At 50.1% G+C, this 24,304-nt stretch overlaps 6 protein-coding genes across 6 annotated transcripts; 3 read left to right on the top strand and 3 right to left on the bottom strand.

The window, feature by feature from the left end:
* Positions 1–8,048: 8,048 nt before the first annotated feature.
* On the top strand, positions 8,049–9,308 carry ColSpa_05662 (uncharacterized protein; the record flags this gene model as incomplete). The annotated part of the gene is made up of 1 exon (XM_049271874.1): positions 8,049–9,308. The coding sequence occupies one exon, from the start codon at positions 8,049–8,051 to the stop codon at positions 9,306–9,308; it is 1,260 nt and encodes a 419-aa protein (XP_049127831.1).
* Positions 9,309–12,445: 3,137 nt separating this feature from the next.
* ColSpa_05663 (uncharacterized protein) lies at positions 12,446–12,748 on the bottom strand (the record flags this gene model as incomplete). Its single annotated transcript, XM_049271875.1, has 2 exons — positions 12,446–12,458; positions 12,564–12,748. The coding sequence occupies 2 exons, from the start codon at positions 12,746–12,748 to the stop codon at positions 12,446–12,448; spliced, it is 198 nt and encodes a 65-aa protein (XP_049127832.1).
* Positions 12,749–13,534: 786 nt separating this feature from the next.
* Positions 13,535–14,977, bottom strand: ColSpa_05664 (putative tyrosyl-DNA phosphodiesterase; the record flags this gene model as incomplete). The annotated part of the gene is made up of 1 exon (XM_049271876.1): positions 13,535–14,977. The coding sequence occupies one exon, from the start codon at positions 14,975–14,977 to the stop codon at positions 13,535–13,537; it is 1,443 nt and encodes a 480-aa protein (XP_049127833.1).
* A 2,283-nt stretch (positions 14,978–17,260) lies between these two features.
* On the top strand, positions 17,261–19,559 carry ColSpa_05665 (uncharacterized protein; the record flags this gene model as incomplete). The annotated part of the gene is made up of 2 exons (XM_049271877.1): positions 17,261–17,551; positions 17,619–19,559. 2 exons carry the CDS (start codon positions 17,261–17,263, stop codon positions 19,557–19,559), a joined length of 2,232 nt encoding a protein of 743 aa, XP_049127834.1.
* Positions 19,560–19,747: 188 nt separating this feature from the next.
* On the bottom strand, positions 19,748–20,056 carry ColSpa_05666 (37S ribosomal protein mrp21, mitochondrial; the record flags this gene model as incomplete). The annotated part of the gene is made up of 1 exon (XM_049271878.1): positions 19,748–20,056. One exon carries the CDS (start codon positions 20,054–20,056, stop codon positions 19,748–19,750), a length of 309 nt encoding a protein of 102 aa, XP_049127835.1.
* A 1,155-nt stretch (positions 20,057–21,211) lies between these two features.
* ColSpa_05667 (RNA-binding protein MRN1) lies at positions 21,212–23,400 on the top strand (the record flags this gene model as incomplete). The annotated part of the gene is made up of 3 exons (XM_049271879.1): positions 21,212–22,748; positions 23,046–23,254; positions 23,308–23,400. 3 exons carry the CDS (start codon positions 21,212–21,214, stop codon positions 23,398–23,400), a joined length of 1,839 nt encoding a protein of 612 aa, XP_049127836.1.
* Between the last annotated feature and the right edge of the window lie 904 nt (positions 23,401–24,304).

Genomic DNA, 24,304 nt, shown 5'->3' on the forward strand with positions numbered 1-24,304 from the left:
ACAACGGCGAATGCTGGCCAGCGCAGTTTGCATCACCGCCGTCCAGTCCAACCGAATCGAGACGCCTAGAGCAAGCAACAGAACGTGGCATGCTGTGATGGAAGCCTTCTAGTGGGCATCGAGGGCTGTAGGGCCGCGGCGGGGAGGAAGGGGAAAAGCAAAAGGGGGTGTGTAGACCGTGTGAGATGGCGTACTGCGTGTGGCCGGCAGTGCTTGGCGATGACCCTGATGTGAGGCAGGCCGTGTGATTAAGAGACTGTGCAAAGCCAGTGCTTTTGCGAGATGGCGCCGTGGCATCAGGCTATCGAGAGGCACGATCAGGGTTTCCAGGCCGTGCAGAGCAGTCCCGCGGTTGGTTGACACGAGGCGAGGTTGCTGGCGCAAGACACGTCTTCGACTGTCTCTTGCTCACACACAGCAGGCACACAGAGAACAAGAACGTGGAGAAGCGCCTGTCTCGGAGAATTGTGGTGGTCGTCAGGGGCGGGGGAGGGAAGAGATCTCAGCCAGGGTTGGTGAATCCAGCAAGGGAACATACCGAGCCCCCTGGCTTGCGTCATGAAACGGAAACCAAAATTAGCGGCAAGCCTCGGCCGATTGGGGTCGAGATCCCCGTGGCAGCGGATATAGTACGCATCCACACTGACTTTACCTTACCTAGTTTCCGTGTGGCTAGATACTTTACACCGACAGGCTACAGACACCGTCATCAACGTATGCTTAATTTGATAGGGTATGAGGTCGTTCTCCCGTCCATGCCCCTTTCCATGCCCCATCTCACCGCCTTCGTGTTCGGGTCCCGTAGGCTGACTTTTGCTTTGATCCTTGACATAATCTACTCCAGCACCACCACTACTGCAGGCACATATCGCTGCCAGTCTGCCAGTCTGCCATCCCGCAACTCTAACGCGCCCGCCCTTGGTTGCTTGTCTGTTCCGTTTACCTTTTTATTCCCTTCCAAATTCCATACACGGGCTACTTCATGCCCCATGCGATTTTACCGCCGGGGCGGTTGCTTGAAGCTTTGTTCCAATGAGAACGGGATACCTGCCCCTTTCAGTATCTCATTTTCGTTCTGTCGACATCTTGGTCTATCGGGATGGCTTATCGCGATACCCACTACCTATGCCTTACACAATCGCCTCCAAATCTAACATCGTTCCATAACTCGGAGAAAACAGCCATCGGGCAGACGTCCTCCCGTCCCAAAGGCCTAGCTAGTCCTGCTTGCTGTTGCCGACGGGACATGTGGTTCTTGTCCGCTCTGACATGCCGTCGGCAACAGATATACACCCTCGGACCTCTTCTCTGACAAGCTTGGTGCACCTGGACAGACGCTGTTGGCCAAAGCAGATTTAAACATGGGATAATTAGTTAGGCTGGCCAGCCATCGTGACGTCTGGCGTACTTCCTAGGTCAGCGATGCAGCCTCCCGCGCGCTCTGCTTTCTACGGTTCCTCGGGTTAGAGACGGAAACATCCCAAATAGATTTGAACCGGTGCCAACGTCTCCCACGACCGAAATTGAATGTCAGTCCGCGGCAACCACTATCGTGAATCGGAAGAATCCCTCCTCGTATCTGTGCGGATCGTGGTCCCTTCGTTTCCTGCCGTCTGTTCAGGGGGCTCCCAGACTCGCCTTCAACTCTTCTCGTCTCTATGACGGCAAAACGCCAGCATACCATAGACTTTCCGCTGCAAGGTCGCTGCAGCTCCCTGACACTGTAAACCTTTTCAGAGCCATCGCAACCAATTAAAAGTTGAGGGGTGCCTGTCACGGTTGTCCCTAAGCACAGTCATTAATCTGGTCCAGGCCGTACTTCAGGACACCTGACGAGGGGGGTGCCGTATAAAGCCTATTGAAAGAATTCCAATTGTTATAGTTCTGCTAAATCACCTACACGGAGGTCCCTAGTCTTCACCACGCGTTTTCCCTTCAACTCTATTCGCCCCAAACGTTCTCTTGTATGACATTCGTCTCTACATTCATCTCCGGTCTCCTCGGTGGAGAGTTGTTGCCGAAGGTGAGCATGAAGAAGACGAGATGGCTGAGCCCATAGCCTCTTCACCGCCGGCGTCTACAATCCACGCTATTCTTCCCTGACGGCCCGCCGTTGATGATTCCATCTCTATCCCCAGGTCACCCAGCTGCCCACAAGGTGTTTACTTGCAGCCTCATGCACGCCCGTTCAAGCTTGCATGGTTGGTGAGCCCCCGTTATTCGCTAACCGCCGGTTTTTTCATTCAAACACATGGCAACAATGCGCACATTCGGCCTCAGATCGAACGTTCAGTGCGTCATATGCTTCAGTAAGGGTGCCGCCGAACGCCTTGAGGTCTTCTCGTGACTCAGATGGCCGGGACGAGAAAGAGCTGGATTCGGGATTTGAACTCCTCTCTCGATCGAGCTAGCCAACGAGCCAGGAAGCTCAATCACGCTTAGTCGCCTCAGACACGGGAGATCCGAAGTCTCGGAAAGGTTTCGACCCCATTTGTCAACTTGCAAATCTAGGCAGAGCGGTTCAGATGACTTTGCCAATGGGAAATCTCATGCAAGGTTCATCGCCCGATCAAAATTCGGTCGATGTGGCTTGCGGTATGAGACTTCTTGATTGGCAGTGGCTTCTGGGACTCCGGCTTGGATGGTGTCGGTGGCTCCAATGTCGATTCTATTTCTGACGTTGTGTTCCAGTCGGGTTCCGACTTGGCCCGTTCAACGGCTGAAAAGGTGGTCTTGATTTAGCTATTGACTCTCAAGGGGGTTCTTCTCCTCTGTCAGCCTTGCTCTGGTTTTACGCTCACTATCAGGACTCAGTCTCATCATTGAATTGCCGCTCAGTCTGATGGCACGCTGGAATAGAGGCGTTGTTCGAGCGCTTTTCCTGGGGTTTGAAAGAGTCGCATCGATGATGCCTATCAGATCTCGTCTTTTGTTGTCCCCACGCATTGTTGACTCTACAATTTTTGGATCATGAAGTCGGCTATCGATGCTCCATTTTAGTTTTCGTTGAACTGATGAATATGCGTACGTCAGCCAGATCATGACCCGTAAGAAACAAATGGTACCGACGGTGCCGGCTGCCAAGCCTATTGGTGACCAGACTAGGTATACCACCTCCTCGGAGACTTTGCATTCTTTCGCGCTAAGCCCAAATCAATGCCTTCCTCTCATAGCAAGAAGAGTTTTCACTTCATTAGCTTTCGTAGCTTTCGGAGTTAGTCAGAAGGTATTGCCGCCTGTTTCTCCACAGCTTCTAGATGAACAGGCAAGAACGCCCAAATTCGACTCAGTGAAACGAACCCCCTTTGTTATCAATTCCTTTCCCCACTTCCGGAGGAGCATCAACATAACCCCCAGGCGGTCCTCCGGTTTCAGCTGTCATCCTCACAGTTATCGGGAAGATGGCCCAAAGGGTTAGATCCCAAAACCGGACCGGACCATAAAGCCGAGATCGCCAGGCGCCCATTGCCAAGACGGCAGCCCGCGGACGCAGATCAGATGTAGTACTGTCTGGTCTGGTTATGAAAGAGCGCGGCATTTCATCTGTAAGTGGCCAGACTAGATTTCTGAAGGTTCCATTTTGTTTTCCGATTGCTTCGAGATCAAGATACGGTTGTAACCGACCGTGTAGACCTGATGTGGTATTGGCCCGCACTAGCCCTCATCCGCGCGTGCCTTTTCAGCCCATCTCTGAATTGCTCAACCGTCTGTCACTGTTGAAAACGTTTCCAGGGTGTGTTCTTTCGGAAACCTACAACCTATTTCTTGCAATTTATGTGTAGAGGCATCGGCAAAGCTTCGCTCCTTTTCGCGCGGCCAAAGCCATGCCAAGGCGTCAAGCTTTAGGGTTGTTGGCTCTAAGCGACGAGTTTCAGGAACCAGGATCAATTTCTTCAGAATCACTGAGTCGTCAGATCATCCATCTGATTAGCACTCTCAAGCAACTCTTTTTCAATTTAATGCTGGAATTACAAATACAAACTCTAGTTGAAAGTCTCACTAGGAAAAGCTGTAGGCTTTAGTAGACAGAGCTTTATCTAGATTCAACGATGCCCATGGTACAGCCATGAAGAAAGGCTATGAGATCGGTGCTAGTCTCGGCTGGTCAAGAGGTCGACCTTGGAAACCCGATACCAGCTTCCAGCTGGCCTGAACTTTTCAGGCCTCTCCCAACATTGACTGGTTCTCTAAAGGTTGCTGATTCAAATTCCAGGGTCATACCAACCGCTGCCTTCGCAGCTTCTTTGTGCACAAGCGCGGCTTTGCATCAATGTCAAGGATGAATAATCTGTAATCATGTACAGCAGCCACACTCAGGTCCCTTTAGTTATCGCTCCATTTCCGGCTCAGGCCCTGATAGGAAGCAGGTAAGCTAGGTTCAACAAGACCGCCCTGCGAGTCAACTACCACACCTTCTCATCAATTACCTATTGCCAAGATAAAGATGGATTTCCTGCAATTACACTCCCTCTAGGAAGACAGTAATACAGTTCACAAAGATTCATCTTGGCTTTTCTGCGTCCTTATGTCAACTGGTCCCGGGCTGAGATTGGGAATAGTCTACGTGCCAATGAGAACAGTGAAAGACACATCAAACGGATACACTAAAGCGAGAAGGCCCACCAAGTGGGTTTCCACGTTTACCTATGGGATTGACTGAACTTTTTGCAGCCATATTATCACTAGCCACAGCCAAGAAGTAAAACTTGTTGGCGACATGCCCTGTGGGTGATGTCTTCGTTTAGGATATATGTGCACGCACAGAATGTATGTACTAAATCTTACACCAACGCGTAATGCATCATGTGGGTTACCCAGTCACATTCTCATTCAAATTGAATCTAATTTATATATGAGTATTGTTCTTGGTTAGGACAACAGATCCCAAGAACAAGTGCAACAATGATATTCAGTCTAAGGTAGTAAGCAAGATCTCACTAGGCTGGGTAACCTGGCGCCAGGTGTTAAGTCAAAGCACCCACTTTTCGGCCACCCCTGCATTTCGGCCACCAGAAATCGAAGCTATCGCAACAACACCACCCTTTTCAATTAACTATCGCCGAGGCCCAGATGCAACTATGATACAGCTTTCTGCTTCACTAGGGCAATCAGATGCGCTGGATTCATCTGTGTTAATCTCAACTTCGCTAGCCTTGATCTGGGCTTGCTGTATATTGCTGATGTTAGCGAACTTAGTATTAGGGTCGATTTTGATAGTCTTCCTCTTCCTTGCTGTAGTGTTGCTGATTTAGGCCTAGAGAAGCTGTATCTGATGCTGGGTAGTAGCTAGCTAGAAGGACTGCTCTTAGAAGCCTTTTTTGACTTTTCTGAAGAGCTAGCGTTATATAGCAATGCTTTGATCTAGCTTGCTGAATAAGTCTAGTTAACTATTAAGGTCCCTTATTTTCCTAGACATAGACCATATAATAGTAGATGAAGCAGATACTTATCCCTCTATATCCTAAGCATCCTGGATACCTTGGATACCTTGGGTAGCCTTGTTAAGTGGCGTTAATAGTATTATTGTTAGTATTATTACCTTAGGTAATAGTAAAGAGCTTATAAAAGGTTTATTTATAGTAATAGGCTATAGTTTAGTATATTTCTAGCTACTTAGAATATTCTTTTTTATTAGCTTAGCTAAGTATATTAACTAGTAATAAGATAAGAAGTGTCTTTTGCTTATTATAGTTGAATTGTTCTATTAGTTAAGGTTAAGCTGGAGCCTTTTGTAATAGGTTATTTTGACTAGGTAGAAGACTGACTAATCTAGTGGCTGAAGGACATGGGAGGTATATAGTAGCAAGAATAACAAATAGACGTTATTAATATAGTATTACTATATAAATTCTGTTATTATATGGCTCCTATGCCTATCTAGGACCAGTAGTCTGGCCTAATTAGACTGGGAGGGGGTAGTCTGTAGCAAGAAGACCTTTAGTAGCTACTTAATAGTAGTCTTATTAGTTGTCTATTTATTCTCTATTACTATAAACTCTTATCTATTATATAGGCTAAAATTTAGAGGAAATTACTATTATTAGACTATTTTGCCCTTATATATTATAAGAAGATATAGTACTAGGCTTTTAGCTAAGATATACTTGATAATAGATACCTAGGCTTATAATCCAGGCTACTTTTTCTATATAGACTTGGTTTTTGCTTTACTTAGTACTAGCCTATTTATGCCTTAGCCCTTAAGGATACTAGTCTTATCTATGTTGTATTTATTAGCTAGTTAAATAGCTAATATTACTAGGATTATGAGATATCTAAACTAGTCCCTAATTATCTTAGTAGATGCCCTATTAATATGTCTAGAATTAATAAATTAACTTCTTTAAACCTTGATAGATAGGTTTCTTTATATAAAGGCATCTAACTATCTCTTTCTTAGAGGCTAGGTATTACCTATTACATTTAAGATACGCTAAGCAAATTCTCTGACTTGCTGATGTATTGGCGTAAGCCTAAGGTCAGCCTGGATTTATACCCAGCTAGCTAGCTTAGCCTCTTGACTAATAGAGAGCCTCTGGAGGTCTTTAAATGCTGCTGCTCTAGGTTGGGTACCCTTTAATCGGCTCTGGAGTGTTAATCGTAGTACTCCCCATCGCTTAGAGGCATCGCAAGCAGATACCCTATCCGAGATATCAGCAAGCGCTCAATGGACTTCAAATTCTGTGTACTAGGTCATTAGGCTATAAAGAATAGATACTAAAGAAATGAGATTATTTGGTAAAGAATGGAAAATGTTGTGATAGTTGGAAGTTAAAGGGCATCTAGAAAATGGGCGGCTAGGCGGCATTTTCTGGTGGCCGAAATGCAGGGGTGGCCGAAAAGTGGGTGCTTTGACTTATTGTGTGTAACGGTTGAAACTCCCGTATCCTTGTCCTAGAGAAGACAATCAACTCACGCCCCCGTTAGTATTCTCTCTGATTCGCCAAATGCTGCGTGTTTTCTTTGTGCCTACTGGCAAATAACAGCGCAGTAGCCGTCTTGATGGATTTTACTATGAAGTCTGACAACTCAAGCTATGGGGTCCCGGTGTTTGCCTACTCCGGCTCATCAAAGTGGGTCTCGGTAAATCCGCTTACGGCCGAGAACGGCATTCTAACATTCATGCCCGGCACAACTCCGCCTTGGAAAGGGCCGTCTCGTTGGGCGTCTACAGAGTACACTCAACTCACAATACTACCGAAGAGAGGAATCAGTTCAGCCGAGAAACCCTTGTTGTCATTCCCATGAGTCCCCGAACCCATTAACACCGAGGCCCGCTCCATCATGCCGCGAATGCCGGCGCCGCACGATTAAGATCGGCCACAATAACCCTTGTAAATCGTATGTGTCTTCGAAGGTCAGTGTATGCACCTCGGGCGGGAAAGATAATTATGCCTGACGGGAAGCATTATAGACAAGGGCTAGCACTGTCTTTTCGCCGAGTGCAAACAATATGGGCCTTGGGCCTGCTGTGTTCAAGGATACGCAACTGTGCCTTGAGTTAGACTTGGGCTTGGGAGTCTTCTTACAACATATTGGCTTTACTGTCTAGCACTTTTGCTACTGTTGAATCAGAGAACTAGATTTCCGCGTCCGGGAGTAAAAACCGTTGTCTTTTTAAGGAATTTTAATGGCTACCAACAGGAGGTAATGCTGGCATAATGCAAAAGAGGCGTCTCACATTGCATCTATGGACCATAAACCGATTTCTGTTGTGGATTCACCCGCCACTGACTTCGGCTCACCGGAGTTTGTAGTGGATTTGACTGGGAATGGCGTTCCTGCCCTCACTGACTGCACCGTGTGACCTTCGGCCGAGACGGTCGGGGAACGGTCTTAAGTACCACACATTGCGTTGCTTGGAAATCAACCACGCAGCCCCCACTGAGGCCGCGACATGAATCCATTTCACTATATATGCCATATGGGCCGTTCTTCTTTATTTGAATGAGCTCCCTACAAGTAAGAACAGTCCAGCCTAATAGAACCACCGTACAACTCACCCTACCCTTCTTCAAAGCCTATCGTCCTACAAGTCACTATCCATCATGTCGCCAACACTGAAGGTTCTCATCAGCGGCGGAGGCATCGCAGGCAATGCTCTCGCCTTCTGGCTTTCGAAGCTAGGCCATGATGTCACCGTCGTTGAATGGTTCCCAACCCTCCGAGCCTCGGGCCTCCAACTAGATCTCCGCGGTCATGGAATCACAGTCATGAAGCGAATGGGCATTGAAGAGGAATTCCGCGCCAAATCGGCCCCGGAGCAGGGCCTACAATTTGTCAATAGCTCGGGAAAGCTACTGGCTCGATTCCAGTCTGGCAATGAAAATGGCAAGGGGCTACAAAACTTCACTACCGACTACGAGATTATGAGAGGGGACCTATGTAAGATCATCTACAACGCAACAAAGGACCGGACCAAGTACATTTTTGGAACGTCAATCGAACATCTTGAGGATAAGGGCGGTTCTGTCCAAGTTCGATTCAAGAATGGCCAGGAAGAGTCATTCGATCTCGTCGTCGGCGCCGACGGCCAGCGTTCACGTACCCGCAAGATGATGCTAGGGTCTCAAAGTATAGACCCGGTTGTGCCGCTCAGTGGTATGCACGTGGCGTACTTTACTACACCGATGCCGATGAAAAAGGGAGACGACTTCAACGCAACAGCCTACGTCGCAACCAACAACCGTGCTATTATGCTGCGGAGACAGAGTACGGATCATATGCAGATCTACCTGCTGTGTAAACCTAACTCCAAGGAGTTTGGAGATGTCCAGCAATCAAGTGTTGAAAAACAGAAGGAGGCTATGGCCAAGGTTTTCCAAGGTGCCGGTTGGCAGACGAAAAACATTCTGGAGTCTATGATGAAGGCTGACGACTTTTACTTGGAAAAGCTAGGCTTGGTCAAACAAGCCTTTTGGTCCCAAGGTCGTATCACTCTCGTTGGGGATGCAGCATACAGCCCATCGTCATTTACGGGGATGGGAACTACCTCTGCTATGGTCGGTGCCTACGTCTTGGCCGGCGAAATCAGCAGGCACTGTGGATCCGAAGGAAGCGACGAGGGACTTGAAATGGCACTGAAGTCCTACGAAACCAAATTCCGGCCTTTCATGGAACAGGTACAAGAAGGTGTATCAGCAGATTCGTTTCCTTATAACTTGTGGCCGACAACTGCTTTTGGGATCACCATTTTCAACTGGCTCATTTGGTTGCTTGCTTTCTTGAAAGTCAATGTCTTTGGGGAATGGCTTCTCAAAGAGAATGTGAAAGAATGGAAACTCCCGCATTATGACGAGTTGCTGTAAGGCCAAGTTAAATACAGTTTTTATTTTATTTTTATACAGAAAATGCTCGTAGGTAGCAAGACTACGTCCCTGAATAGCAGCGACACAGATACACACTCTTCTCTCAGTACTATAGGCACAGATTTAAGGATTTAGTTACTCAATACTACTCAATAAATCCAGATAAATTACGAGTCTTCTCCAATAGAAATCAGACTGAGACCATCTCGTTCCGTCCTGCCTTGTCATGATCATTATATTTTGGATCGCTCGGGTGGAATGCACCGTGTTACGCAACCGACAACCCCCACCCAGCCTCACGTCATTTCCATTGATCGCTCGAGACGGTATCGTCGCCTATATCTCCGATATGCCGCCCGAGGCCTTCAGCATGGAATAAATCGCGTGCTAAGCTAATGGAAAGTGCGTGACGATGCTGTTCATTAGTAGCAGGAGCGCTAGTCCGTTGCAGGATCGAGGAAGGCACACATCGACCCCTCTGCTCTATGCTGTCGGCCTCTAAGGCCTAGGTGCAAAGTGTCCCGCCTTCAATCCAAGCAGGAAGCGATTGATTGGATCAAAGAAAACACTGCTTGTCCTTCGACCAACACGTTACAGACCGCACTGGTTAGTATTGCTGCTGGAGAACGAATAGAGTCGGTGTCCGAAGATTCGGCCCTTGACAGTCGCCTCGTCAGTGACTCGATGCTACGACAGACCCACCAAGCCAACTCTGATCCCGTCTAACTCTAAGCTAATAGGCGGGCAAGACTGCCCACAGATATGGGGCACGGATGTTAAGGCTGCTGTCGGGCTTCGGCACTTGCCATTTGGGACCTCTGAAGGCCTAACATCTATCAAACGCACATTGGACCCCGAGGACCATGTCCAAGTGTCTCGGGGTTCGGGAGGGGTCCACACCTGCTCAATTGATCGAGCGGCGTGCACTATGCAGTAATCATGTTGTGTTTCGGCCTTGCCTGGAGTTTGGATGCGATTCTTTTGGGTCCCCACTGTACTTTGCTGACGTCCTAATTTGTGCGCCCGCCGAAATGCGCAGGACCCTGAAGAGTCAATTCACAAGACACCGTGTGAGAGTGGCTCCTCAAGATCTTGATGATAACTAATGCGCTAATGTCTCCCAAGCAAACGACCTGGATCATGTCGAATCAGTAGGGTCCTCCGTCCAGTGTATAAGTCCGGATGAATATCCTCCACAGAGTTACCTGCGTTGAACTCTGTTTGAGAGCTACCATCTGGTTCGTGTGCAAGCACAGTGTTCCTATAGGTACAAACTCCGACAAAGGCAACCATGCAAGTAAGGGGCAAAACTCTGAAGGCGGACCTTCGCAGTCCTATCTTTAGTGGCTCAGACTGTGTCCGAGTATCTAAGGGTCTATGTCCGTCACGTAACCCTATGTACCGTCTATTCCAGTCGACTTCCTAAGCGGCAACCAAGGTATCTCATACGGTGTGTAGCTCCTTGAGCGTCTCTTCTCAACTCTCTATTTCGCTAGACTCCTCTACCAGGACTCTCTCTTGACGCTTTGCACGCTAAATGAGTGGTTCTTTGGGACTCTTACTTTCATTGTCATTCGCTTCCTGACGAGCGCTGAGCTATCCTCCAGAAGGAACTGACACTAAATTCAAGCTGCTTCTGCCAAATCTCGCTGTCCCCACCAAGTACGATAGAACTCAAAAAAGAAGCCTCATGAGCTCTTCTAGGAAGTGCTAGCTGCGACGCTCGATCGACTGAGGCTTTTGTCAGGTCGTTCATGTCTACGAAGTTAATGTCTAGTCCCCACGTGTACCGGGCCGCAGCGTGCGAGTCAGATAGATCGCTCGACTTAAGACCACCGCCGAGAGACATGCGGATGCCCGAAGTTTTAGAATAGACTAATCCATCAACCTCTGAGGTGCAGTGACCTTGGCCTACAAGTGACTGACTGCTTGTAGCCTCGGCAGACACCAAACATGTCAGTGTCGAGGAGCACCTCTTGATGGTCAGCTGCTCGACGCTGATAGGTAGCCAGTACTTGACCTTGCGGGCTTGGCCGTTTGTGGCAGCGCAACTAAGGAGCTACAGTGATCCATCCACCATGGTCGGGTGAATATGGTATCCTGTCTCATGTACGGGTTCCGTTCTTGACAACTCGAGCCTTGGGATGGCCTGTTGTCAGAACCTATCGGCGATACCTCGAGTGTTTGCATGGTCTGGAACTCCGGACCCGAGTCGAGGCCTGTCTTGCGCAGGGTGGCGTATCAGCTGGATGCTGAGACCTTGTGTTAGAGGCGCACAATCGACTCCGAATCATGTTCGGGCCCTGATGAGATTGCCATGACCTATCCACCGCTGTGCTTGTTTCAAGTTTGGTCGTTGATGTTTAACTGTGGAACTCATTGAGTGTTTTGCAGCCATATATTACTGGCCACAATCACAAAATAAACTGTGTTGGCGATATGCCCTGTGAGGGATGCCAACATTTAGGACGTCTGTGCACAGAATGATATACCAAGTCTTACACCAACGCGTAGTGCCATTCGCGCGGGTTACTCCTTTTCTAGCCACCACTGAAATTCTGATTATTGAGGACGCTGTTACCGAGCTATTGGAGTTACCTGAACGCTGGACTGGAAGTTGGAATTGTCGTTAACTATCACTTTTGATGAGGCATCTCGGCAGTGTTCGAACATCAATCATAATGTCCCACACACTGTACAAAACTAACGCAATTGGTGTATGTTGGTCTGACATTGGCCGGGCTTCATTCCGCAACCATCTAATGACTACGCATTTCGACTTTGGGCTTTTGAGGCGAGTGCATCCAGTATCCTGTTCGCCCAAGCTTGGTTAGCTCCTCATTTCCCATTGAATTCGAAGGCTTGGAGCGTTGGTAGAAGAGTGTTTACGACATCATAAAGTGGGCCTCATGAAATTGTTGTGGCATAGGTATGTTCTATTAGTGGTAATTATATGACATTGTGGAGGAAGGGGAGACACATCGGATTAATGATACACAACTATCCTGCGAAGAGCAAAATTGTATTTCCAAAGAAGTTTACCTCGGGAGACAAGAGGTTGACACTCCTTCTTGCACCACCGCTCAAACATAATCCAGAGCTTTGTTTGAGCTAAGGATTTGCCACATAGTATACGCTCAGTTACCACGGCTGTGAGAGCGTAAGCACGAGACTCGGATCAATCATTCTGGATTTACTCACATTTCCGCTCCACTTGCATCAGAGCAAACTGCTAGTCCAGAAACTGCAACACACTGCCCCTGGCCATTAGAAAGGAGCCTGGTGCCGTTTTCGAGGTTGGGGTCAACTGCTGTGCCGGCAAGGTCTCGGAGGGCCTGCTTATCTGCATTTTGTTGTTGTTTGCTTCCTCCGCGCTGAGGCGAAGCGGCAGCAAAGCCGAAAATGGTAATGAGAGTGAGAAAGGTAGCGGAGAACTTCATTTTGAGTTTTTACTTATCTAAAAAAACGTAAAAGAAAAAATTGTTACGAGAATAACTAATCAAAATTGGGAGAGACTAGTCGGCCGGCCGAGAACGATGCTTGACAGAAAATTATCAAGTATGTTGGACGAATTGGGGAGGAAACTATTGGCAACACTTGGATGGATTTATACGCCTGAGATCAGTAGCTGCACCTATATATCACCGTTTCCAAATTCGGATGACATGCAGCTTTGACGTTGTCACAAACTGGCATGCGTTCCCTGGGAATTTGAAGTGAACCTGACTCCTGTCACAAACCCGAGACAGCTCCACCAACGCAGCACCTTAATATTAGTCTTATATAATAGCTCAAGTCCATGTGAAAGTAGAGAAAATCGCCTGATAAGTCTAAATAAGGTTGAATACCGCCGAAAATTGCGCTTCAATCTGGTCGCTTAAAGATAACATATCGGACTTTGTGTGTTTGGTGTCACGGTAGGTGGTTTCAAGTTTGAAAGTGATCTCCTGACAATCAGAGGACTTGTTTGACGATCAATCATATTCGGGAAGGTAAGCTATATGCGGAGTAGTCCTTCTAGAACTTTGATGCCCCTATAGATGCGAATACGGATTCGATTTGTCTCTCTACTTCCTTAATAAGGGGCATACGCTTGGCGCAACCTTAGGATGAATTGATAAAGCCTGGTTGAAATCTAACAGCTTGTGTGCGTCAACCTCGACTCCCCGAGCACACCAGCGTTTCCTCTCGTTCAACGGCTAAGCTGGCTTCGCTCTCAATTTTGTCTAGTTCTCTGGCAAGATCTCTGTGATGTTGCTCTTGGCTAGATTATCCGTCTCATCCAACACCTCGACGAATCGCGCCTTTGCAGCAGCAGTTTTATCGTCATCAAGTTGAGCCTTGTGCATGTGCTCCATAGCCACGCACATGACCGAATCCATGAGACGCAATGCCAAAGGCCCCGCAATTCCCACGTCGTAGAAAGCTGGCGTCTCGTTGACTTCCAGAAGCCATGTGTTTCCGTTTGTGTCGATGAGAAAGTCAACAGCAAACAGCTCGAAGCACTTGTTCATAGTGGTGAACTTGTCCGCCATGGTATGAGCAGCGGCACGGAAAATTTCGGCAGAGATACTGCATATCTGGTTAAAGACACGATTTTTCCAATCTCCGGGAAGCAAATCGTCGGATATTGCCCAAAAGTCTCTCATCGATTCTTTCTCAGTGAACACGTCTTCATCCTGAAGAGCCGTATTTGTCAATGATGATCTGAGACTAGGACTTAACCATGGAGGTTCATAGTCCTCTCCAGCAAGAAGTGCAAGCATTTCCTTGAAGACGTAGGCTTTAAGACGTCCCATAGAAAGAACATATGCTCGAGCATGCCATTTTCTGTTGTCCACAGGCGGAATGGAGACGATGTATCTCTGAGCCACGAATTCACGCATCTGGGCGGATGGAATGCGTCCACCCTCCTTGAATACGTACTGTAGCTTCGGGCTCCTTTGAGCGCCATTCGACGTTGTCTTGAGGGACGTGGCCTCCATGGTAGTGATCAAAGCATCCAAGGAGTCCAGACCCGGGGTTGACAGAGTCGGCGAGAACTCATGGGAGTTACACCGCTCTGGCTCCACGGCATAATTTGTCATAGCTTCCTGAATATTCCCGGTCGGTTCACTCTCATTGTCGTCGTCTATCTCGTACTCGGCGAGCTCAAGGTGGCTAGCGAGCTCTTCCACGGTACTGAAGAGTCGGATACCGGCTCCACAATCAACCAATGCGGGCTTCATGATCCACCATTCGCGCTCCGATGCAGGCTTGTCCTTGTTCTCCTCCAGAGAATAGAGTAGTGAAAGGTCATCAGCGGCTGTCAGAGCTTCGTCAACGTACTCAGCGTAGTCAAGAGACAGGCGGACAGTTTGGGGCACATGACCCTTGAGGATGCTGTTTGGCCTCTTAGCCGTCCAGAACTCCACAACCCGCGCGAGATAGTCCTTTCGGGCTAGGGCATCGCTATTGGGATATGCATTGATCAGAGCTGTCTTTGCAGAGTTCATAGCCGCGAAATTTCGATTCAGAGCCCAGCCATCACAGAACTGGAAGAGCTTTGAGGAGTCGGTTGGCAAGTCGTTGAAGTTGTCGATGAACTCTGTCTCCGGTACATGCTTCCGGATACATGACTTGATGTGCGCTGACAGCCAAAGGCAGGCGGGCTGGATATACGCGTACATAGTACAAAGCTTCGGCGACTGGGTGCTCACTCGAATGGTATGTAGGAACAACTCCAAAAAGGATGATGATTAGAGCCCGGGTTTCGTGATGCGGTGTTCGGCAGGTAAAAGTCTTGGTCTTTCACGAGTTTACCGGGGTTTTATACATCAATCTGCACTGGCCATCCGACTTGACGATCGCAGCATCGACCATGAAGCTGGAGCGGCCAAGCGGTCTGCCAAGCGGAAGCGCGGGTACCTATTACCTAACTAACACAGACTGTTTGCTCTGCTTATTTCCATTAGACATAATCAATTTCAGAAACGTAATTCGTACCGAGCTCCCCTGAAATAAATCGACCATATTTTCAATTCAAGTCTGGTCATGTTAACCTTTGGAGCCAAAATCCTTGGAAATACCCTGGTGCAAGTGGCTGCATGCAGGGCTTCGACAAACATCATCCCACGCAAGTGTAACACGGATGTTATTCTGCAAATAGAAATCAGAAGCTCTGTTAAGACTCTGAGAAATCGTCTCTTGGTTTAGTCATGGAAAGACAAGGCAGTTGCTATTGATGTTAGTAAGGAAGACTGGGATAAGCGAGTTAGAGCAGCGCATGCCTGATTCAAACCATTAATTGCCGTGGAGGCATTTGTAAAGCTGCAATATATTTCCACATTTTCTGCCTAAGATCCTAAGAGTTTTGGGCCTCCTCTTGCACTTAAGTGAAGTTGTTTCTTTGTGTAAATGTACCCCATATCGGTTTGTTCAGCAACCGATTAATTATCGCTTGCTTACTAGAAGCAAAGCTCGCCACTCGAGGGAAGAACTAAACTAATACGTGGTCTTAACTAGACAACCCTACTTGTAAAACTAGTCATTAGGGAGTCCTGGAAGGAACATAGGGTTGTGTTCCTCAAAATGGACTGATATAAAACTTAAAAAAATCCACAAGATGTTGTATAGGCTTCACATAGTATTATGATAAGGGATATGAAGCGTGACTGCTATTCGCTAACTGCTTCTTGAGAAACATGGCCTTCTGTAAATTTCATGTAATGTTTGAAGAAAAAAAAGAAAAAGAAGTTGCCAAATGCATCAGAGGTAGGTCCCTGGCCTGCATATACCGGGCCTTGAGCATTGAGATTATCATCTGGGTGTTGAAATCAATGGAAATTCACTCCCAATATAAAGAAAGCAAGTAAAATATCTGACCAGCATTGGAATAGCAATGGTCCCTAACGATTTCCTGTAATCTAACATGATGTCCGCTTCCATATATCTCTATAGTCTCGAGTGGTATTGCGAGCTGCGATGGTGCGATATCCTCTCGTTATTACAAACCCTTGGATTGGCAATATATAGAGTGTATTTGAAGAAGAACACGAGACGCGAGTGCCAAATGATTCGACCTGCGAGTGTCTAAACACTGTTCATGTGCAGCTACGGTGACCAAACAAGCCTCGGCGTCATTGGGGTAAATGGTGGACTCTTTTCTTCATATTTAGTGAGTTGCAACCATCACCTCACTGGTTACCTTGCATGAACCCTCTTTAATGTCAAGGGAGGTTGAACCGTTGATTGGGGGGTTGTTCCAAGTTCCTATGCCGTTTGTTGCAGATGTTACTGACTGTGCGAAGTTCGGCTCATTTAATCTAAATTCAACTCATCCAAGATTTCGGAGAAAAACATTGGGAGACTGGAGGATCTCAGACTGGGCGCTAAAGGAGTCCGCACAGACACCCGCACCCCGCCTGCACGATCGACAACTCTACAAATGCCCAGGCGGCTTCGAACAGCGGAACACCAACGACTTCGTAGACAAAGTTGATAGCTGCAAGAGCAACGATGCGCAGTAATATCTGAGTAAAAATGAAGTACTCTGCATGGTCTCGTCTTCTAACATGAAACATTGTTCAGATAGACGGAATCAGACACGGATACACCGAGCAAGACCGTACGTAGTGAGGCATGGTACATAGTAAGAGAGAGGGCAAGAGTGGGTGGGGCCGAGTCCAGTCGACCGCACTGACGGCGGCCAATGGACGGAACCCGGGCCACTAACCGAAGTACAATCTGGGGATCCCTGGTCGCTAAGCGTTGCTGGGCTAGGCTTACCCTTCCACCGCTGTTTGCTCCCCACCATCAACACAACAAATGCGCTTCGTGCTTCCGGGGTCTATTCAATGCGACACGCGCCTGGCCCGACGCTGCCCCTATCCTCCTACCTGACGGGAGAAACTCGGGACGAGAAGATTCAACTGTGATTCTTCGACAACAATTGTCTGCTACAAGATGTCGTCATGGCGACTCTGCCGCCCAACTCTCTGCTTGTCCGATCCCGGCAAACGCGTTCGGGGACAACAACCAAGCCGTCGACCGCACCCATCGCACCCTCAATAGCTTCGAATCCTGTCTCGACTACGCACGTGTCACTGTTTCTCACCAACCTTCGCCTTCTCGATTTCCCCTCGTACCCCGACTGGCCAGACTTCGATGCGCAGACGTTCTCCGTTCAGAAGAAGCGCATTCACTGCGTAGAATGGACACTTTACCAGCTCTTTGTCCTCTGGGACCCAGAAGAGGCGCGGAATGTATGTCGAAAACAAATCAAAGCCAACCTTGTATCCTGCTAAAACATTACTTCTGTAGAAGCTCCAGCCCTTCTTCCCGCCCCGAGACCATGTCCAATCACTGAACTTGCGAGCCGCCCTGCTTCGAAGCCTCGACCAGGCAAAGAAGAATGGAGTCCTCGGACGAGATGCTGTCGTCCGCAAGACCATGCTGGATGAGTGCAAGGGGGAACGACTGGAAGAAGTTCTCGCCGTCCTTTCGTCCGCCGTTCTGAAAAAGATTGTCGCCCAAGTCTCGGAGGCCGAACGCGAATATCCTGCGATTGCCCAGCAGTTGGCGTTGGAAAATCGTGGATACAGCGCTGAGAGGACGGAGCTCATAACGCTTGCTCTCGCCCATCGAGCTTCAATCACCAATGCGGTGCGACGGAAGGACGAGGCGAGAAAGAAATACCACGAACTAGCCGAGCTGCTGGACTTGAAAGAAAGAGGAATCGCGCGAAGAAGAGAAGAGATCAAGGCAGCCAGTGAGCTTTCAAAGCATCGAGATGTCCCAGACGACCTGAAATTAGATACCTGGAGAACGGTCCGGAACAATTGGGCCGGAAACGAGCAGTGGATGGAGACCCTTCTCTACGGAGATTCGAATGCGCGAAAGGATGGAGTATTATCGGCGCCGTTCGACAGAGTCTGGAGACGTCTGCAGTCTGGTCGACTATCCGACCTGGAAGACCATGGGAAAGGCCTTTTGGAGCAGCTGGACGGCCGAGTAAGAACACAGCGAGAGAGGCTGGCTCAGTGGCAGCACTTTCAGGCGAAGATGTTTGGCGAGAGGCGCAGCATTGCTACATCTCCAGCTTCACAGCCCAAAAGGCCGAAGCGTGGCATCGAACTCGGATTCGACATTCACGAGAACCTCCATTTGGGGCAGATGAACCCTAAAAAGCAGCTTGCCAAGAGGATCCCACTTCTTACAAGGGACTACACAAGCCTCCTGAATGATTGCGAGGCGGAGTTGGCTCAAGTGGGCTCGGCGCCCATGATCAATCTCTCGGACATGCTGGGACCACCGCGTACCCGCCAACCTGAAAAGCCGGATGTTAATGGTGGCACAAGGGAGAGTCTCGGAGAAGAAACTGTTTCGGAGCTCAGCGAGCTGGAGGATGACTTTCAGGGTCTGAACACTGGACTGCGACGCCTTTCGCTCCACAATGATGCACCTCAGTCTGGTAGATACGACGGTCGCCCGGTTCTCACGCTCTCCAACGAGAAGACAAGACCGGCTGACATACCGCCCTCTTCACTCAGCCCACCACTACTACCCCCGGATTCGCACACCGAGCTTTCTATACCCCCGCCAACTCCTCCTCTCCCAGAGGAGGAGCAGGTCATCGATAAACCTCCCACTCGCCATCCTAGCTCGTCCCCACCGGAAAGAGAACGAAAGGGCTTCAGTGTCACTTTTGAGAGGGAAGACAGCTCACCAGAACCGCCCAAGTCTCCCACACAGGAACTGGCAGACCAAATCTTGGACGATATCGACAACGCGTCGCCGTCGCCCATGAAACGATCCAGGCCTCGGCATACCTTGTCTCTTGCTGAGCGGACGAGGCTCTCCATGGCACGATCGTCACGGAGCGCCAGGTATGATCAGGACGAAGACGATGACGATGACACTTTGAGGCTGCAGCCCTCCCTAGACAGCGTCAATCGACAAATGGAGGATCTTACGATCAACGTCACCGACGAAGATGATCTAGTCTCTCGCACACGAAAGAGCATGGCGGGCTTTGAAGCCGCTCGCCAAAAGGCCCAGCTAGACAGACAAAGGTCACTGAAAAAGTCGAGGACTCGGGCGCGGGCAGAAAGCCAGATCTCCGTTGTTGAGGAAGAGACGCTGCAGTTGGATCCAGACGCGTCCATCCTTGCTGAAGAGCTGATGACAGTTGAAGACATGGAGGCGGTCTTCAGAAGCCGGCCACGGATCAAGACTAGTCCGGCACCCTCACCCTCCAGGAAACCTCTCTAAGAGAACTTGTGCCGGAATCTCCAAGACTAGTAGAAGGAGGTTGTCCTTACAACTCATAAAAATACATAACCCTCAGTATTGGAAGTTCTTTTGTGATTGCTACATATTATACACCGCCGCATGGAAGCTTGCCTAGCATCGTCTAAGTACGCTAGGCAGTAATGAGCTACGCTTGTCGGCTTCCCCTCCTACCAACCCTGGTTCTTCAGTTCTTGCACCCGCTGCACCGTTGCCTTGAAACCATCCTTGAAGCGGGCCCTCCATCTCTCGCTGTTCAGTCTCTTGCGCTTCTTTCCCGGACGCTCATGAAATCTTTGCAGCTGGAACATGCGTCTGGTCTTGTTCTTCTTGGTCTGGAAATCGAGCTGTTTCAGGGCCTTGGCCAAGTCGACGTTGCTGGTGAGATGTACGGTACGGCCAGTGGAGGGACGCGTGCGCAGTGGCGGCTCTTGTTGGCCGGTCGGGTAGTGCTTCTTCAGGAACTCGTCGGACTCCATGGCGATGATCTTGGAAATATCAAACGCATCGGATGTAGCATCGTACGTAAAGGGACTACCGGGCTGCTTGTTCCCGGAAGCAGCAGCAGCGTCGAGTGAGGGCGGAGGCGGTGGTGTTTGCGTGGGAACGGTAGAGGCTGGCTTAGAGGACAATTCGGCAGCTGCTGATCGCGAACCAGAGCGAGGGGGTGCGCAGAGAATGGAGGAGGTCGCGAATGTGCGCGGCTGGACCCAAAGAGGCTGGTGAAGGGCCTGCGATACCCGCAAGGAGGGATTGCGAATTGTGCAGGAGGTGAGCAGCCTCTTGCTCAACAACCCAATTTCGGATGCCCTAGAGAGAGAATAGTCAGATAAGAGTATCCAGTTGTATTATAGTATCGCCTTACATGGTCAATGGACACGCAATGGGTACAGGCGTGGTATTATGCTGACAATCGATGGTACCACTGTAGCTGGATTTCCAGAAGAATTCCTCCTGAGGTCGGATCGCGAATGCTGGCCGGCGAGCTTTCTCGGAGAAGTGTGCTGCCGCGCCCCCGGGAGGCCCCACCACACTGGCCAATCAGAGGCCTGTCGCGTTCAAGGCTGCTTCGCGTTGGCCTCGCGCGCCGAATTTTGGGAAGAAATGGATCTGGTTCCAGAGACAGCGCCAGAGACAGACCAAGAGCTTCAGAGCTCCCCGTTCCGCCCTCACGCTTTCGCTCCTCTGAACCGTTTCCCTTCCATCTGGCTATACCTGACCTGCCACTGCTTCTCTACTATCGGGCGGAGATTCCCAACTTCTGGACAATAGCGTTTCTACAACGCATTGGAGCGCCAAACAAATCGATCTGGGCCCGTCCAAGAACGCTTGTCAAACGGTCTCCAAGTGTCGGCCGATAGCCTGACGATCGGCTTCAATCGACAACATCACTAGGTAGCCCAACATGGCCTACAATCCATACGGAGGTGCGTAGTCCTGGATTGCAACTACACAATTTTTTTTCTTAACTCACATCTTCAGCAGGCAACCCATACGGGCCCCCTCCAACCTATGGCGGCTTCCCGGGGTCGAACGCTGCTCCTGGCATGGCTCCCCCACCTGGTCTAGGTTTGAGATCCCACGCATCCTCCTCGCGATATCGTGCTAATTTATCTTCAGGCCCTCCGCCAGGCATGTCTTCCGCTCCGGGAATGGCACCACCTCCTGGTGTCCAGCAATCCAACAACGCACAAGCTAACCGACAAAGCGGCCTGCCGCCTAACTTCCAAGCTCCCGCGAACCTCCCCAACATCAACTTCAGTGCCCCCGTTATTCGACTCGGAACCATAGGCGCTAAGCCGGGCGGCCCAGATGCTGGTAGGAAGGACGGCGGTACCCCGACGGGTGGCAGGCAGGGCCTGGGCATGGACCGCGGATACGATCAGTCGCGGGCTGCCGCCAGAGAGCACATGCAGTCGCTGGTCCCACCTACTAGCGAGGAGAAGCTGCGCACATTGTTCGTCCATAAGATCCCCGAAGGTGTCAGAGGCGACGAGGGCATCGAGAGAATCCTCAACGCCGTAGGCAAACTCCGGAGATGGGATACCGCAGCCTCGGTCCTCTCTGACGGCAAAGGCACCAAGTTCGGCTTTGCTCAATACGAGGACGCCGACTCGTTCGCGAGCGCTTCCGATCTACTTCAAAACCTCGAGGTTCCCCTCAAGCGACAAGGCCCGGCGGAGGCACCTCCAGACGGCGACTCATTCGATGGAGTGGAAATGGTCAAGCTCCAGGTTACGGTCGATCCGAATTCTCTCAAGTACCTCGAATCGTACAAAGAGGGCAGAGGTGACGATGGTGCCGCTGAGTCGAGGACGCAAGCTGCTAGGGAAGCATTAAGGCAGGTTGTTCGGGACCTTGCGTATCCCAAGACAGCTGCGACGACCGATGGCGAAGGCGACGTGTCCATGGGCAACTCTGGAGACAACGTTGAGGTTGTCAACATCCCTCTGGCTCAAGATGATGAGCTCGCGGATATCCCTGCCGAGATGAGAGAGGTTGTTGCTGCCGAGATCGCGGCATTCAGAGAACGCAGCAACAAACGAGACATGGAGCGACTGAAGCGGGAGGAAGAGATGGAGGAGATGGAACGGAACCGCAATGGCCCCTCTCGGCCGTCACGACACGACTCTCCGCCGCCGTCCAACTCCAACAACATTCCTGTCGGCCCCCGTGGCATGCACAACGCGCCATCCGGGCCTAGAGGACAGAATGGCAGCCGCACTACGGCCTTCGTGAATGGAGGTATTTCCAACGCCGATCTCTCGATCAACCGCGAGGATGAGGAGACAGACGCCGACGACGAAGAGCTTTACCAACGGGAGCTTTCGAAGCAAAAGTCCGAGGAGGACAAGATGTATCTCGAGGCCGAGCGAAAATGGGTCAACCGAGAGCGTTCTCGGGCGGCAGCTCTGGAACGTGAGAAAGACCGTGAACTTCAGGAAGAAGAAAGCCTGGAGAGACGGATGCAAGAGCAGCTTGAGAGAGAGAAGGCCTGGGACGACGAACGAGAAGCATCGAGGAAGAGTCACTTGTACTACCGCGACCATGCAGCCTGGGTCAAAAAGCGGCAGGTCGAGCGGGCGGATGAACAGGCCAGAGACGAGGCCGACCGAAGAGCCGAGGAAGACGAACGACGTAGAGAGGCTGCGGACATGGAGAGGGCACGCGGTATGGCCGAATCCTTCCTGGACCAGCAAGCCCAAGAGATGGAGCAACGGCAACAGACGGCGACCTCGGCACCCGCACCGTTCAAGCTGTCGCTTGGAGCTGCTGCCCAACGTGCCCAAGCTCAACGCGTGGCACCTCAACGACGAACTGTCGCTGAGGTGGAGGGTCTGCTCGACGACGAGGAGCAGGACAGCACAACCAGGAGGCAGCTCATCCCCATCCAGTTTGAGCCTACGACTGCTGCGGACAAGATGACCGAGGAGGAAATTAGCAAGGCTGTTCGCGCCCTTGCGCAAGAAATCCCCTCCGAAAAGGAGGGTTTGTGGAACTGGAGCGTGCAATGGGACTTTTTGGACGAGAGCATCATCCGCGACAAGCTCCGCCCATTTGTGGAGAAGAAGATCGTCGAGTACCTCGGTGTCCAGGAAGAGATGTTGGTCGAGGTTGTCGAGGAGCACCTCCGGAAACATGGCAAGCCGTCAGAGTTGGTCGAGGAACTTGCAGCGGTTCGTACATCCACCCCCAGGCACCATAGAACAATTACTAACCCGACTCATAGGCTCTGGATGACGAGGCGGAGGACATGGTCAAGAAGTTGTGGCGCATGGTCATCTTCTTTACTGAGAGTGAGAAGAGAGGGTATCCGGCGTAGTCTAGGCAGCCGTTCTTGTATTATACCGACATACCGGCAGCAGCATGCAAAAGAATCGATTCTGCCCTTTGCTGGGGGTGGGGGACGGAAAATTTATCCCATTGGACAACTATTTTGATCAACACCTCTGGGAAGAACAGTGAGCGAGGCTTATACGGCCATTCCCCGAGTTCACGGAGACCAGGGAACTCACTTTACTCGCCAGAACATCACGACGTGCTTCGAGAACTGTGAGCGTTGACGCGATACCTGACCTGTGTCAAGCAAAATCACTGGCACGGATACTTCTCAAGCCATGCATGTACGTGTCGTTCGTTGTTGGACCATTGATTCGTTTCTAGGTTTCTCAGCACCCTCGTCACTTCCATCCTCCCTCCTTAGCTGTCCTGCATCTCGTTTCTTATAAAGAACCAAACGCACACCCCAGAACAAATGGGATGCCACAGTATAGCTGTAGATTGGTCAGTATGCAATCCCCGATACCCCATGGGTCTTAAGGTGTAAGGTGAAGACCGCTGTGCGGGATCTTTGAGGCGATTAGAAAACCCAGTCCTTGGGCGTAGTTTTTTGGCAACTGTGCTTGCTATGTAGACTGCTCACCATACCAGGAATCCTCCGAGGCCTTGCAGCAGAATCAATGCCCAGACCAAAGCGCTGTAACCACGGAGTAAGCCTCCTGTTCTGAAGTCAGATTGCCACAAAAGTCCACAGATAGAACATGCAGGAATAATCTGCCAGCTGGGCGTTGCCGACCGTTAAACTATGCTCCGAGACTTTGAAGACCGCCTCCATGTAAAACTTGTTGCAGGCGCTGCAGCATCCATACGGAACCAACCTGTATCTACACCATACCAGTCGCCATGGCGACCAAGAACATCCATTAGTGTGGATTCAGTGTTTACAG

This window comes from Colletotrichum spaethianum (assembly GCF_022836535.1).
Source record: "Colletotrichum spaethianum MAFF 239500 DNA, contig12, whole genome shotgun sequence".
Classification (NCBI taxonomy): Eukaryota; Fungi; Ascomycota; class Sordariomycetes; order Glomerellales; family Glomerellaceae; genus Colletotrichum; species Colletotrichum spaethianum.